At 37.2% G+C, this 16,536-nt stretch overlaps 1 protein-coding gene across 1 annotated transcript in view; it reads left to right on the plus strand.

Moving 5' to 3' along the window:
* Window positions 1-16,536, plus strand: part of DACH1 (dachshund family transcription factor 1) — a 410,092-nt gene that overhangs the window by 210,237 nt on the left and 183,319 nt on the right. The window contains exon 3 of the mRNA XM_036249628.1: window positions 12,290-12,451. Coding sequence (XP_036105521.1) covers window positions 12,290-12,451 — 162 coding nt within the window. The remainder of the gene's footprint in view (window positions 1-12,289; window positions 12,452-16,536) is intronic.

Consider the following 16,536-nt stretch of genomic DNA (forward strand, 5'->3'; position numbering starts at 1 on the left):
TTGAATATTAAAACTACAATGGGATTTGTGCAATAATGTTGCGATTCTAAGGCATGATGTTTTGCTAAGCAGGAGGCTACAATTTAAGAGCGTTGTGGAGAAGACGACGTATCCTCCTCCTTTTGTAGTTTTGCATTTAGCTAGAGAGATTGTTCTCTAAGATTCAACACCCAAAGAATGCCTTTTTAAAAAATATTGTTCAAAGCTGACCTCTGCTTTTAGAAAAGTTTATCTGTACTTTTTCATCTGTTTAGAAACATACATTTTTGGTTAAGAGATCGAAGACAATCTTTCTTTGTCTTTTTTTTTTTTTTTTCTTCCTGAGCTAGGGAGGTTGAGATAAAAAAGAATGACTGCCTTAAAAGTCACACATGGCTGTAATTTAAGATTTTTTTCCCCTCTCATTGTCCGTAACAGTTGAAAGAAACCTTCAATGAAAGTTTATTAACTAGGCCAATGCCTGAGGCAATAAAGGTTCATTTATTACCAGTTTCTTGGCTGTTTTTCTTCTTCTATTTTTCGGTTAAACTCATAGCGTAAGATAATACTTCACAAAATTAAACCTTTGACCTTCTGTAGAGTTAAGTCTCCTTTGATTAGATAAAGTAACAATTTATGGTCCAGCATGAGGTTGCACATGAAATGAATAATGCAATAGACTCTGTGTGGACTAAGAATCTATTGCTTTTGAAAAGATGAATGCTGTTTAAAGGGGGGAAAGTCTGCTTAAGTGTGCTGTCTTTATTCAGTATGCACTTTAGCAATATTTCAAAAGGCTTTACTTCCAATATAAAGTTGTGTTTGAATTTTCTAATTCTCTTAAGAAGGATGCATGGTAAAAATACTGCAAAGAGCTTTTGTAACTCTTGGTAGTATTGTTATACCAGTGATTATGCTGCACATTCCAGGAATTACAGAGGCTGAATTAGAAAATTAAATGATTGCATGAGAAAAATGACCATTGACTTTACAAACGGAATTCTATAATGATGGGACAATTAGAATATTATAATTTGTGATAACATTATGTGCCACTACTAACATGGCTTATATCAAACTGGTATTTACTAATTTTAACAAGAAGCAAAGTTAAAAAATGAAAATATAAAAATAATAACATGAATTTGGCTTCTTATTTTTAAAACCAATGCATAGGAGTTCAATTTCTGGTTTTTATGATATGGCAACCTTGTGAATAATAATAGTGTTTTCAATTTTGTTTTGCTTCAGTCTTGTTATAAATTTGAAATGACTTAACTCATTGCCAAAAGGGTGATTGGATGGATATAATTTTCCCAATATTACTCTCCATTTTCTGTGTGTTCTTTTTAAACTTGTTTGGGACAATTGAGAAAAATCTCGGATCCATTAGTGAAAATATTTTATTAGAGTTGCCTAATTACTTCAGAAGTGATACACATACTTTCAGACTCAGAATTGGTGTTTATTTCTATCTTCAGCTAAGTGGAGACAGGGAAATGTGTACATTAGTACAGGTCCGTGTTTCTCACAAAGCTGTTGTGATTAGCTGGTTGTTTAAATTACTAATTGACATGCAGAAGTTGAATGCTTGAGAGAAGTGTTTTAGTTTTAGTTTGGTCTTTTTCAATTAGCTTAAATTATTTAAGGTGAATAAATCTACTGCAGTGATTTGGTTTCTTTTAATAGAATCTCATGGTACAACATAAATTAGGTCAAGAGAAGATTTTAGATCACATAGCCACAGATTTTACTCCTAAAATGAAGAGATATAAGGAACATTGACGATTCGGTATGATTTACTAGTGTTTTGAAATAAAATAAAAGGTTCTATCAGAGTACATCAAGAACTAAAATTTATTGCCTTGTTAAGAATTAAATGTTTTTTTTTTTTTTCTGTTGGAATGATTTTTGCAGCAAAAAAGAGAAATGAATGATGTGATACCAACCATTGGTAATTCTTCTTTGATGTTCATCTGCTCTGTTTCTAGTTGAGCTGGGTTAAGTATAACAATGAAGCCTCGGAAGGGAAATAGTTTTGAACATAACATTTATTTCTTAAACAATAAAGTACGAGGTTGCCTCAAAATTAGACAACTACTCAAAAAATTAACTTGACTATGATTACAAAGGTGTACCAAAATAAAGCCTTCATTTATTTAATATTCCACTCCTTAGGAGATGACAGTCACTTGAGAGTATGGATTATAACCTATATTTCCTCTGTATATTCTCTAGTGTGTGGCAGTATTTATTTCTCAAAATTAATCAGGATTGTTCTTTTCCAAAGTCCAACATTAAAACTGTAACTCAAACCAACTTTACCAAGCACTATGATTGGCCTATTATCATTTACATTTCCCTTGTAATCAAATGAGAAAAATACCCACGTTTTAAGTTGATTATGGAGATTCAGTAAGATATTGATATAAATCCAAGAATCTAATGACAAAGCTGTGAAGAACATCACGCCTCAACTACCTTCTCTGTTCCTAGTGTTCAGTGAATATGGCTGTGTTTTGTTTCCAACCCAGACAAACCCTGATCTTATTTAGAAAGTGTGTGTGTGTGTATGTGTGTGCGCGCATGTGTGTGTGTGTATACACATACATTTGTTTCTTTTTTTTTTTTTTTTATCCTCACCCGAGGACATTTTTCCATTTTTTGTTCAGGTAGAGTGGGAGGGAGAGAGAGGAACAGAGAGACAGAGAGAGAGAGAGAGAAACATCGATGTGAAAGGAACACATCGAGTGGCTGCCACCCGCACAACCAACCAGGGCTGGGGACAAACTGCAACTGAGGCACGCGCCCCTCGCGGGAACCGAACCCGGGTCTCTCAGGACCGCAGGCCGATGCTCTAACCGCTGAGCCAAACCGGCCAGGGCTACATTTGTTTCTTGAGTCTTTCCCATATAATAATAATAATAATAATAATAATAATAATAATAATAAACCCAGTACTGGTATATCTAAAAACTTGTGTGGCTATATCTTTTGCAGCTGTTTCTCTCTCATTGGACACATTCCCCTGAGCAGATTTACATGTAAAAAGAGCCACCTGGTATTCCACATTTTTTCTCAACTCCTCTCCTAACCAACAACCACAGACTGGTAAAGCTCCACATGCTACTTAGATTGTGGTGGTGCGGGGGACTCTTACTGACTTAATGAATCTAGAAGAGAATTTACATGGTGTTCAGGAAAGTAGGAAGAACATTTGATGGAGATTATTCTTAGGCTGAAGTGCCAATGAGGTGACTGTTTTGCCGGAAAGTAAATTTACGACACCATTTCCTCTTTTCACTTGTCATGCCTGAACTGTCATCAATATATTGACAAGTAGTCTCTTTAAAAAACACTTTTTTAGAAGCTCACATACTGTCAGCTACTCTTAGGCTAGTAAGAGCCACCTGCCTGAAGTCAACAAATTGAGTAATTTGGGGTGATGAGTCATGTAGGTAGTAAGAAGTATTGGGCCTGAGACATACATGCTACAGTCAATTCCCAGTTTATTAGAGAATAGAATAATAGGGAATAATGAGAAAAGTGCTTTAAAGAAAATTAGGGTAAAAGTTTATCTATTTTACTTATTATTTTTTCTGTAGTCTAGCTATATAGAGGGAAATAATTTATGTGCTCTTCTCTTTTCCCTTGTTGTGCCATAATTAAGATATAGGATCCATGCTAATATTATAAATATTATATTTCACCAGTAAAAAAGTTTAAAAGCCTTGTGCATAATTAAACTTGAATGAACATTGTTTCTGTGCAAATATACTCTGAATTTTACAAAACTGAATCACACATGAACATTTAGATCAGGTTCCTAAGTGGAGTCAACTTATATTTGTGATATTACCTAAATATCTGCAACCTTGACTTTCTATGCAATTCATAGCTACTTGAGTAAAAGGGATTAATTTTCTTTCAATGATTCTATAGTTTCCCATGTTCTGTACTTTTCTTTTTACATTTATTGACAGAGCTGGTGTGGTCAATGCTGGAAGGCATGTTAGGGGAATTGGGATTACTCTATCATTATTTAATGGTGTGACTTTATAAAAATGATTAACCTCACTGCCCTTAAGTTTCATCATCAGTAAAATAAAAGGGTCACATTAGATAAAGTAAGTCTTGCTCATTTCCATTTTTTTTTTTTATAAGCCTAGACCCCCAACTGGCTATTTAGAAATATTTTTCTAAAGGTGAAAATCTTAAACAAATGGAGTAAATGTGAAACTTAATCAACAGCTTTGGTGTCAAGTTCAATGTTTCATAAATGACCAATTTTTTATTTTATTTTAGCCATAGTAATTTAAAATGTTCATTGACTAAGTTTCAGCCTGATTCTCTGAGTTAATGATCAGGAGTTGAGTGTTTCAAAGACTTTCCTGGAAATGCCTCAGTGATATTCACACGCAGGTGACACCCCTCTGGTGTAACCTCCTCCTCACTTCAGTTCTGCTTCCCTTCTCTCCGGAGATTGCGGTTTTAAACTATTCCGTATAAGGTGCTACATTTGCTGTCTATTTAATTTATTAGTAATCATCACATTATAATAAACTCCCTACTCTATGTTTCTCCAAATTCACAGGGTTGATTTGTTAATACAAACATTTAAAAAATCTAATTTAATCAATTGAAAAACTAAAAACTGGGATACGAAGTGTTTCCATTAATGGCCTCAAAGATCAATTTTCTTTTTCTCTCCAGAATATAAATGTGTTTCAAAGGCCAAGAAAAGTCAGTCTAATGGACATTAGGAGACAAATTCACACTCAAAATCTTTACTCTACGCTGATTCACAAGTTGCTTTTTCTGGTTGGTTAACACTTCCATTATTTAATCATTTAAGAGTGAGAACAGGCATTTTTAGTTCCATATTTTAGACAGCTGGTATTTCAGTGAGGATAGGAAGAAAACGGGGTGGGGGTGGGGGGTGGGGGCGCAAAGGTACTGGTATTTTCAAGTTGTTATATTTGAGCCAAGAGTTCTTCTAAGACTTGGAGTGATTTCAATTGAGCTGTAATTCAAACTCATATGGAGCTTACAATGCACCTTCAACAGAGTATTGCAAAGAGTCTATAGGAACTGTCAGGAACAGAAAGATTACTTCACAGTAATGACTGTTGAATTGAACTATGCTTTTTGATGTTTTACTCTCTGAATTGAATTGTTAGACAAGATTAATTGCACACAGTGAGAGTTTTTAAATGAATGACTATGTAAAACATTAAATTTCTCGCTGTGCCACTTGGAGGAAAATGCTGGAAGGTTTAAATGAATAAATGTATTTAATGCACAAAATGCCTGGGCTAATTGTAAAATTCCTTTACTAACATCCTTTATTGAAAATAGAAACCCACTTTATTCATCTGTCTTGGTTATATTGCTTTGGGTGGAAGTAATTTAATATTCCTGCTTTCCACTAATCTTTTAGTTCAACAGAAGTAAACAATAGATTTCATAAATTAAAAATACACTCTCTGAACATGCTTATAAGATTAAAAAAACAAGGCTGTAAACATTTATGACTGAAACAAACTAGATTGTTCAAATACTGCCATGATGTATCATGTATATCAATATGGCACTGATATCAGTTAGAATGCAAACAAGGTTTTAAATGATGTGCCCCTTCATTTCAGCTGGAGAATCCGCTTCACACCATCTGCCTATCAGATGGTTAGGAACCAGGACTGCGTATTAATGCCACATGTTCGATTTTCCTCCTTCTTGTAATGGTTAGATTCATATTGCTAATAGCTGTGCCTGAGCACTGTCGATGAAATTTCTGTGACGGTGGAGTGATGAGATATTTATAAGCTGCCTGTCTCTCTGAATAATCAGTAGGAAGAATGCCAGACATAAATAACTTATCAATTCCAGCATATTAATAATAACTACCATTGGCTATAATCTACTGCATGTTTAAAATGGTTTCTTCTAAATTTGGGTAAAGTGACATAGACTAATAAAAAGTCTATCATATGGAAGCTTTGAATGTGGGCTATCTCTTGCATATAACATTTTATTTAACCATTAAGTTTTGGGAAATGCATTTTATATGGAATGCGATGTAAAAGTAGACAACCTATCAAACATTTGGAAGTCATCTTGATGTCTTTGAAACCAAAGATCAAAGATTGGACCTTTCAAGTTAATGAGCAAACAAACAGATCAGAGAAAGGGTTTGACAGCACTATGTCTTTTTTATTGATATTTATAATCTACAGTTGTAGTCTACTCTTTATAACTAGGGGTACTAACTTATTGAAATAAATAGAATGGGACACTTTTCCTTTTGTTAAAGAGAATGATCAGGATTATATAATGGCATTTGAAGAATTTAAAGGCTGTTTGATAAAAGTTGAAAGCAGAAGAACAATACTATCTTTGCAACGTAAAATAAGATTCTTAAGTGGTAACAATGTCTGCTTTTCTTCTAAATGATGAACCCATGGGTTTGTTTTAGGATACTGAATGTGAAGTAGCAAAGGCTTTGTATCAATATAGCACAGAGTAGAGATTTAGTGATTTTATGATAAATTCAATCAATGTAGACTACTAAATCAAATGATTTGATAGAAACATGGTTTTTAGAACTCCATTTGTCAAATGACGAAATTCTCCCTCTGTGCTATTAGGTAGCTTTTGTCATATTTGCATTTTTGTGAGTAACGGAACAAAAGCAAAACTAAACACAAGGGCATGATGGATAGTGTGGGTTACTTGACAATATCCACGACCATTTGCAGATGGCTTAGTATGTGCCCTTACTGGAGTACTTATTATTTCACCTTGATTCTCCACAGCCCTATGAGGTCAGAGTTGACATCTCTGATTTTAGAAATTAGGATTTTGAAGTCTTAGGAATCATATAATGCTCTATAGTATTCCAGATACATTTGATACATGTTGTCCAAAGTTTGTATGGCTTTTTGGAATGCTTTTTTTTTTTATTTTAACCGCTATCTTTACTTCTTATATGACAGAGAATTTAGATAAGTAGGAATTCCCATTCAGCCACGTATTCAACAAAAACTTTAAAAAATTTTAGTGGAGCATTAAATAGTGAAAGTACAGGAAATTTATAAGCCAAGAGAAATGTAATTTCTAACAATAGCCAGTTTTAAAAATATAGATAGAATTTGCTCAAAGCAGAACGGAGCAGCCAGCAATGGGCTTGTATCATAATTCAGACAATAGTGTGACAAGCAGTGTTTCTAAATTCTGTGTAAAAATTTATTCTTTCAAATTGTAAGAGATTGAGTTTGTTAAGACCAAATAGTAAAGAAAATATATATTTTTTCATGAAATGGACATTTGGGTTCTATCTTAAGCTTGCTGTGCCCTTTCTGAGGGCCAATCAGAGTGTAGGAGAAGAATGTGTGGCTGCCCTTTCTCTGAAGGAAAATGTGTTTTTTATTTAAAATTTTTTTTTTCTTTATTGATTTCTAGAGAGAGAAGGGAGAGGGAGAGATAGAAACCTCGATGAGAAAGAACATTGACTGGCTACATCCTGCATGATCCCCCACTGGAGATCGAGCCCACAACCTGGGCATGTGTCCTGACCAGGAATCAACCAGCGATCTCTTGGTGCATGGGTCAATGCTCAACCACTGAGCCACACCGGCCAGGGGAAAATGTGTTTTTTAAACAAAATATTTCTAAATCCATTGTTTTCAAAATTTTTAATTCATTTCAAATTTTAGGTATATATTAAAGCTTCCCCATTGTTGATGATAAATCTGGATTTAGAATCTTTTAAAATAAAATAAAATAAAATAAAATTATGCTACATTTGAGTTCTCATTTCAGTACATGGTTTTGTCTTGGTGTATGAGATACTATAAATGTTCTTTGAGAGTATAAATAAGTGAGATTGGTGAGGTAAAATAAATGAGTTAATTATTCTTTAGTATGAGAGTTTTATAATTTATTTACTCGTTCCTTTTTTTTTTCCCAATGAGAGAAAGAAATCTGGTGAAAATATATGAACTAAATTCAGAATCAGAAGCAATTACTCTAGCTGTTTAAGTAATGGTTACAGTGTATACCAGATAGATGGCCTTGAGAGGGCTTGCTGGGGGTCAATATGTGCTTGGCTGCTGCGTCGCTGACTGGGGGACCTGCTGGGGGAAGCCACGTGGCACCTGCTGTCCTCTTCGCTTCTGCTGTGTAGGCTAAAGGGACAAGACTTACTTTACAACGTGCAGCGCACCAGAGCAGTACATCTCAAAACTCTGATTCCTCGGTCCAGGCTGATTTCGTATTTTAAGGTCTCCAGTTGATTTTTATGCACACTCGCTATTGAGAACCACTGCGACGAGGATGTGCGACGTTAAGTTTCTCTGGCAGGATGCAGCGCGCTTAGTGTAAATGAAGTGTCATCGAGCAATGTCAGGGCGGTGAGCATCAGAATCCACCTGTTGAAAGGTGAAAACACGGTCTCCTCAGCCCCTCCCAGAAATAGTCTGTGGATGTGGCTCTGGGGAAGGTCATCTCTCATTTTACCATGCATTGTGGCTAGATGTGAGGCAGAGGATCGCTTTGAGAGACACAGAATTGCCTAGGTCAGAGGGAAAAGCGTTGTGTTGATTTGGAAAAGCTAAAAGCACAGGTAACAATACAGTCGCGTAAGGGTGGGGTCTTGAAGGAGGGGGACAACCGGAGCCTCCGAGAATCTGAGGCAAGGGGACACAGCTGAACGTGGAGACCGTGGATGGTAACGGCTGTAGGTTGCCAATGTGCACACTAGTAGCCAATGCCTGATCACATAGAATGCGTTTTGCAGTCTGAATTCTCTTATGAAGTAGAGACCAAAAACAGTTATTTGGTAAACGTATTACATAGTTCCCCCAAAGGCAGCTTTGTTAGAGAACAAAATGTACAATAAGACTTGTTTCTAAGGCAAGTTATTGATTCTAAGCTAGGTTTGAACTAGAGACAGCAAGTCGGAGGGGTTTGGGAATCATGTCCGAGATGCGAAGGGGCTGCTGCAGGGCCAACAGGTGCGCTAAGGCGGTGTGACCCTCTCCATCCCTGGGAAGATGTCACTCTTTTGGTAAATTATGCTTTATATGAATGATATTTGCTACCTCTGGTCTATCCAAATTATTGTAGCATAAACATAATATTTTAAACTACTTACATTGCTATTGTCAAAATAATGACCATATCTCTCCTTCGGCTTTCCAAGTCATCTAGTTTGAGAAACAATTTCTCATTCGGCGACAGTTTGTGCCAGGCATCATAGTAGATGTTTGGGATGCATATCCTAAGGAAGTATTTCTGTCCTTTTGGTGTAATAACCTAGTTAAAGGAGCTAGCCCTAAACTTAGCCCCGCCCCCAAACCCTCTTCTGAAAAAACAAGAGCAAAATGAGTTCAAGGAACTGATTGCACATTAAAATGACATGACGAGCAATAAGATCAACCCAAAACATACAAATGCAGGGTCCAAACCAGAATCTCGGAGCGTAGAACTCAGCTACTTGCATGTTCTGGAAGCTCCCTGGGCAATTCGAAGCACAGAGCATGGCAAACTCGTGCAGCAGGGCTGAGAACACAAGCAAGTGGATCACTAGCCCTGTGCTCTAGGAGTGGGGTGGGGAGGGTCAGCTCTTTAAAATAAGTGAGTTTGGAGCTGATTCTTCAAATGCCGATTACTGTTTCCCAGGTAGATTGCAGAGTCAGGAATCTTAGCTTGCTACTCCTAGAGCAATATTTAAGCCATCACATGAAGGATGCATGGGTGGGTCTGGGGCAGGGGGCTGGCGAGCTTTTCTAGAAAGTGGGAGTAACATGTGCAAAGTCTGGCTTGAAAGAAGGAATGTAGTCCATTAGAGGAAATGAAAGAAGGCCTATGTGTCTGGAGCACAGAGATCAAGGGGAACCTGGGGGAACAGATGATGTTACCCAGATAGACAGGAACTGAGCACAAAGGGCCCTGACAGCCAGGGGATGCATCCAACCAGCACTCAAGAGCAGCCATTGCATGTTAGGTTGGGGTTTTGTTTCCATAAGGTTACATTGGCTGCTGTATGAATATTAGAGATTGAAGGTGGGGAGAGTGGAAGCTGTTCAGAGGCTACTGCAGGATTCCAGGGACGAAAAGGGGGCAGCGTGCACTAGGGAAACCGGTGGGAATGGAGAGCATTGGGTGAATGTGAAAGCTTTTGAAGAATTAAATGTGCGTGACACACACACACATTATGTGCTGTTTTATTTGGAATTTTATTAGAAATGTTCAACTGGGAAAACTGTTAAATGGAAAAGCAGAAGAGTACTGTAAATAAGATCAGATAAATGAAAATTGTCAAATGGATTTTTAATAGTCGACAGTTAATGTAGTCAGCAAAGGAGAAGTAGGATTCTTGTAGGTGAGGGAACTGTGGCCAGCTCATGATGTCCATAGTTGGACTGGACTTGTCTGTTGAGGAACTAGACTGCAAGACGTGTAGTTTTTACAAAACATGACGTGGTGCACTTCACCTAGTTTATCTTATTTAATCATTATATCACCCCTTTGTGAATAGAATGGTTTTACAGATGAAGAAACCATACTCAAGAAGATTTTATTGTTTCTCCAAGGACACGTCATGCCTAGTTATGTTTTATGCTGCTGAATTAGATTCAGATATGTACAATAATAGCAATCATATCTCAAGATACAGGTTTGTCTTTTCTATTCAAATACTACAGAACTACATTCACCTGCAACATAAATGAAAGATAAAGGCTCTAGGAGTGTCATGACTTAGAGATGCATTGACATTAGTCAGTGAAGAGAAGGGACAAGTAAGACGTGCACATTTGTAACAAGTCAAAGTTGAGGAAGGGAGATTTTCTGGGAAACGCTAAGAGGACTTTAAGAGAACAGGAAAGAAAATGTTCTGAAACATCTTTGAAGGAAATGAGTAACTGGGGAGAAAATTCAATCATAGGAAGATGAGAGAATCATTTCAAGTTGGGACTTAAAAGGCAATAAATGCACAGTCCAGACCCAAAAGACTTGTTTGAGTTTAAACCAGTGCTTTGTGGAGGGAGCGGTTATCAGGTTTTCATGCAAAGATCTAATTTGAAGGTCTTGTGTTGGGGTGAAGGTGGTCAAGACCTCTCTGGTCTGATCTGAGGAAAAGGTGAGCTCCTCTCTTAACCCCCCTGCCCCCCAAAAGCAGAGACTTCTATGAGAAAAAAAAAGACTTTCTTATAATTCTTGAGGCTGTAACTTATTTGCTGTAGTAACTAGAAGTGATGATTAGTGGGGAGGAAAAGGAGGAGAGAATTGTTCAGTCTCTAATCCACCAGCTGGGAGTGGAAATAAATCACACAGATAAATTTAAACCAGACTAAAGAACTCGAGTCAGAAACTGTGAACCAGCCATAGCAAAGATGTAGGGGGTGACGGTGGTTGTATATATTGTCTTGCGGACTGTTAGAGTTTTACTATGGAGGGAGATCATTCATATATTTCAGTGCATGTTATTTTGCAGATAAGTGATGCCAAGATAAAGGGAATTGACTTGGTAAAAGTTCAAACATTTAAAGAAAACAGCCATTCCCCTGCTCAAAAACCTCTGCTGGTTACAAATAGCTTATAATTAAAGCATGGCCTTAGATCCTGCTCTTTTATGATCTGGTCTCAAACTCTATTTGTAATCTCACGTGCACTTCTACCTTCTGTTCTCTGGCTGAACAGAGACAGATCGCTCTGGACACATCATGGCTTAGTGGTTGACAGTGTCCACTCCGGGACTAGGATTCTGGAGGATGAAAAGTCAGGGAGGTGAGTCATGGGCAAGGATATTCCAGGAAAAGGGAAGGACCTGTATGGAAGGCACGGGCAGGGCATGCGTAGGCGTGGTGCCATGTTCAGCGTAGCTGGAGTGTGGCATGAAAATGAGGACACTTTGGGGGACAAGGTAGGTTGACTCCTTAGGGTGAGAGTTTGTGAACTAAGTTAAGCAGTTCAGATTTTTCCGCTTGAGGCAGCTGTAGGGGATTTTACACAGGGAATGACATATTCAGATTGGTTTGTTTGAGATGTAATTCTGGCTGCATTTCTACTACTATCCTTCTATGTATGAATTATGTTTCTGCTAATGTTTAGTTTGGGAATTTAGAGCCCGATCTCTCTATTATATCAATTGTTTTTTAGCTATTTGTGAATGAATGTATGTTATCAAAGTATGGCATTGAGGAATCAGATACGTTAATGGGTTTGTATGTGTGTTATATAAAGTACACAAACTATTCCATCAAAAATCAGATTTTGAATGACCTCATTTTTAATTTATTCTTTTAAGGTCTGACAGCAGCGGCCGCAGCAGCTGCTGCTGCCACCAATGCAGCTATCGCCGAAGCAATGAAGGTGAAAAAAATCAAATTAGAAGCTATGAGCAACTATCATGCCAGTAATAACCAACACGGAGCAGATTCTGAAAACGGGGACATGAATTCAGGTGTCGGTAAGTTTTACATTCACTGAAACTTATTATGATCACTTTGCTACCAGATTACTTCCTTTTCCAGAACAAAACTATTGATTACCCATTCAAGAAGTTGGTCCTTTTAGCTTTGAAACAGTGTATATTTTGAAGATACCATTTAGCCTGTAATAACACGCAGTCTAAATAAATAATTAGCGACATTATTTTTTATTATAGGATCAACGTTATGCCTGCAACTTCTGTAAGCATTCAGTTAACATCTTGTGTAATACGATTAAGTTTTAATAATCAGAATTCTAAAATATTGATTGGGGGTAAGGTGGCAGGAGAATATTTACAAACAAAACCACATACTTTATCTTTTTTTATTCTTAATGTATTTGTTCTTAAATAAGAAATTTGCATTCACAGCAAAACATAATTTAATTCTTTTATGTGCTGCCAAGAATAAGGATTATGTTGATAATTATTTCTATATACAATCATTACCCATTTTTTCTCATATCAAGCATACATTAATTTCTCTCTTTTTCTTTCTTTCTTGAGGTATGGAGAAAGAGATGGAAAGTTTGTAGTCACTCTTTCAACCAAAGGAACAGTTTTTTCTTTGCAGAGGTCATTTGTTTTGTCAAACACAATTTCAGATGTGGGTTAAGTTTTTTTGATTGATATCGTTAGCATCCATGTGTTGGTGAGACACATTTTATCCTGCCACTTTAAAATGTAGACATTGTGCTCAAAATATAATTTAACGAGAGAAATGTGGATACGACAAGATGTGTGTAAGATACTGTATCCACCATATGTTCACAAAGGACACAGTAATTCATGGCAGTTCAATTAAGTGTTCTTTTCTATGAGTTATTTTAACAGATTATTTCTTTATACAGTCAGCTCTCTGCTTCCAGTTTGGCATGTAGTTAAAGATATATGAGGGAATACTATGGATTGTAGTAATAACCATTCTTGCAGCAGTTCCATCGGCCCATACACTAGACGTGGACATTAGAGGAGGAAGTAGTTTTGAAATACATACACAACACACAAAATACCACTGCTCCAGTGATGGCAAAGGGCAGCTTCTAATGTAAAAAGGGGGAAAATAGAACTTCTCAGCAGAACTACACTAGGGAGATAGAAAAGGAGTGGAGTGCTGTAGTGGGTTTGATTTGAGAGTAGGTTAGAAAGAAGGTGGTGGCGAGTCTGAGGTTGAATAGCGGGAGAGAGCCAGAAGCATGGCTTGAAGGGGGAGGTGGGGGCCAGGAGCGGGGGCACCCGATGGGTGCTAAAGGGCAGGACATCTGTAATTCTTTCAACAATAAAGATAAATGAAAATGCAAGCAAACAATATAAAACCAAAAGAGACGAAGAAATGGGCAGTGCTCGCCCCCGTGGTGCCTCATTGTGAAGACGGAGGCCAGCGGGTTGCTAGGTCACGGTTTGCATACTTGCATCTAGACTTGTAAAAGTTAAAAACGTGTGATGTGATCATCTGAAAGGAGTGACTGCTCAATTCAGGTGTGTGGTTGAAGGGGAGTTTTCTGACAAATGAAAATCCAAACATGGGAAGGTTTTAAATTGAGTGAAAGAAGTCAACCTGAGCAGGCATACTATGATTCTATTCCTCGGTATTTTAGAAAAGACAAACTGTAAGGATGGAGAACAGATCAGTAGTTGCAAGAGGTAAGGGGTGGGTGTAATTATGAAGGGAGTTTTTTTGGAGTGATGGAATATGTTTGCATCCTGATTACAGTGGTGGCTACATGAAAAATGAGATAAAATTCATAGAACTCTACCATCCCTGCCCACAATACCTATTTTATTGCATGATAATTAAAAAAATAAAGAAATAATATTTTTAAATGAAAAAAAGTTAAAAATTGTTGAAGTAGCCCTGTCCCAGTACCTCAGTTTGTTTGAGTGTTGTCCGCTATACCAAGGTTGCAGGTTTGATCCCCAGTCAGAACACATACAAGAATTAACCAATGAATGCATCAGTAAGTGAAACAACAAATCCATGTTTCTCTTTCTCTCTTCTCTCTCCCTTCGTCTATCTAAAAATCAATACATAAAAAATCTTTAAAAAGATGATTTAAATAAAATGAATTACAATCAGAACTAGTAAATACATATATATATATATATATATGTTTATGTTTTTTTTAATCCTCACGCGAGGACATTTCTCCTTTTTGTTGTTGTTGTTCAGGTAGAGTGGGAGGGAGAGAGAGGAACAGAGAGAGAGAGAGAGAAAAACATCGACATGAAAGACACATTGAGTGGCTGCCACCCGCATGACCAACCAGGGCCAAGGACAAACTGCAACCGAGGTACGTGCCCTTATCGGGAACCGAACCTGGGTCTTTCTGGACCGCAGGCCTACGCTCTAACCGCTGAGCCAAACCGGCCAGGGCATAAATACTTGTTTTTAAAAATAGAAGCCTTTGATTTCAGTCTATAAAATAGAGCAAAAGTAGACACTTTAAAAACAAATAATTGGCCACTAGAAATTTTAATTATCATTTAAAAATATATTCTGGATTATCTTACAAATTTTAGAAGAGTAAGACTTTAAAGCAGGCTGTTTTTAATAGTTGATGTTGGGAGAAGAGATAAATTATGCAATTTAATAATATTTAAAGCAAAATATATGAAAAAATGATGCTTTTGTTCAAATTTCTGAGCAGCAGAGCAGAAATTTGACTTTGGAGAAACCAACAGGCATAAGATAAGGAGACTACAGCTCATAATTGAGCATTGACATACACACTACTTAATATTATAAAATAATATTTACCTACTGACTAAATACTGGTTTATCTTCATTATCTGGGTACATAGGCTATCATATAATACTTAGAAAAAAACAATTAGAATTTACTTTTGTGTTTTGTTTGGAAGAAATCATTTTTCTTTCTCTAAAGTCTTTAGTTAGTCGTTTCTATTGTATTTTAGTGTTGACACCCATCATCTAACACCAATTTGAACCAGGAGCAGAAACTTGTTTACATTTTCCTAGAGGGCCTTAATATTTGGGAATTGTTGTAGTAATATTGTATCATTGCTAGTCCCATACACAGAGATTATGTATGTTACATTCTGTAGCTGATTTGAGGGGGAAATGCTATCTTTGTCATTTCTGTTCTCTCACATGCTACTGTTCTCTAAGAATTTATGACTTATTATCCTTCCTGAGCATAACCCCTGCCTTCCTCCAGAGATCAGGAAAAGAGAGTTTGGGGAAAAGGGAGGGTGGGGAGGGTACAGTACCAGGCAAATGGTAGAGGTGGGGATTGCGCTTGTATAGATCAAAGCAGTTGGTGAATTTGTAGTTGCCTCCTATGGCTCTAGGCTTCTCTGATTCTGAGAACAGTACTTGCCTCTTGGTAGGAGTGTAGTAATTACTTGCTCGGTGACTTTGGAAAGTTATGGAAAATTTTGAGCCTAACATTTCAAACCTGGAAAATGGCATAAACAATTGTATTATGTCATAATAATTCAGGGAGGTCATATTTGTTAAGGGTTCGTCTATTTATTACAATGACTGCTTATCTCCTTGTTCGGTTACCAGTAAGATTGGTCCTTTTGGTATTGCTTTTGCTATTATTATTATTTCTCCAAATTGGCCCTTTTGAAAATGACCTATGTCTTCTTTTTATAGCCATTAACTACTTCCTGTTTTCCTTATGATCTCTGCTGGGTAATATTTGATAAGCTGCTGGCCCGTGAGGAGATTTGGGTGTAGGTGTTATATCATTTGGCTTTTGTTGTACGTTTGATTTTAGCTTCTAGGAGCAGAAAAACAACCATACTACAGGGTCAGTACTCAAGAGGCGTGCAGTGAATGGGCAGGGTGGCTCCGTGTGCGGACAGTCACGACAGGACTGTGGTCCTCCAGGAACCTCAGTGAGCAGGAGTTGCTCAGCAAGTGGTATCTGAGCCTGAGAATTCCAGGAGGAATCCCAGGAATCTCAAGGACCTATATTTCAGAATACAAGTTTACGGCTCTCATGAATCCATCAATTGGCTCTTTGAAGTAGTGAAACCCCTCAGAGAGGTGCTACTTAAATGATGTATTGTTGTTACTTAGCTCTACCCAAAGC

This window comes from Molossus molossus, unplaced genomic scaffold (assembly GCF_014108415.1).
Source record: "Molossus molossus isolate mMolMol1 unplaced genomic scaffold, mMolMol1.p scaffold_m16_p_9, whole genome shotgun sequence".
NCBI lineage: Eukaryota > Metazoa > Chordata > Mammalia > Chiroptera > Molossidae > Molossus > Molossus molossus.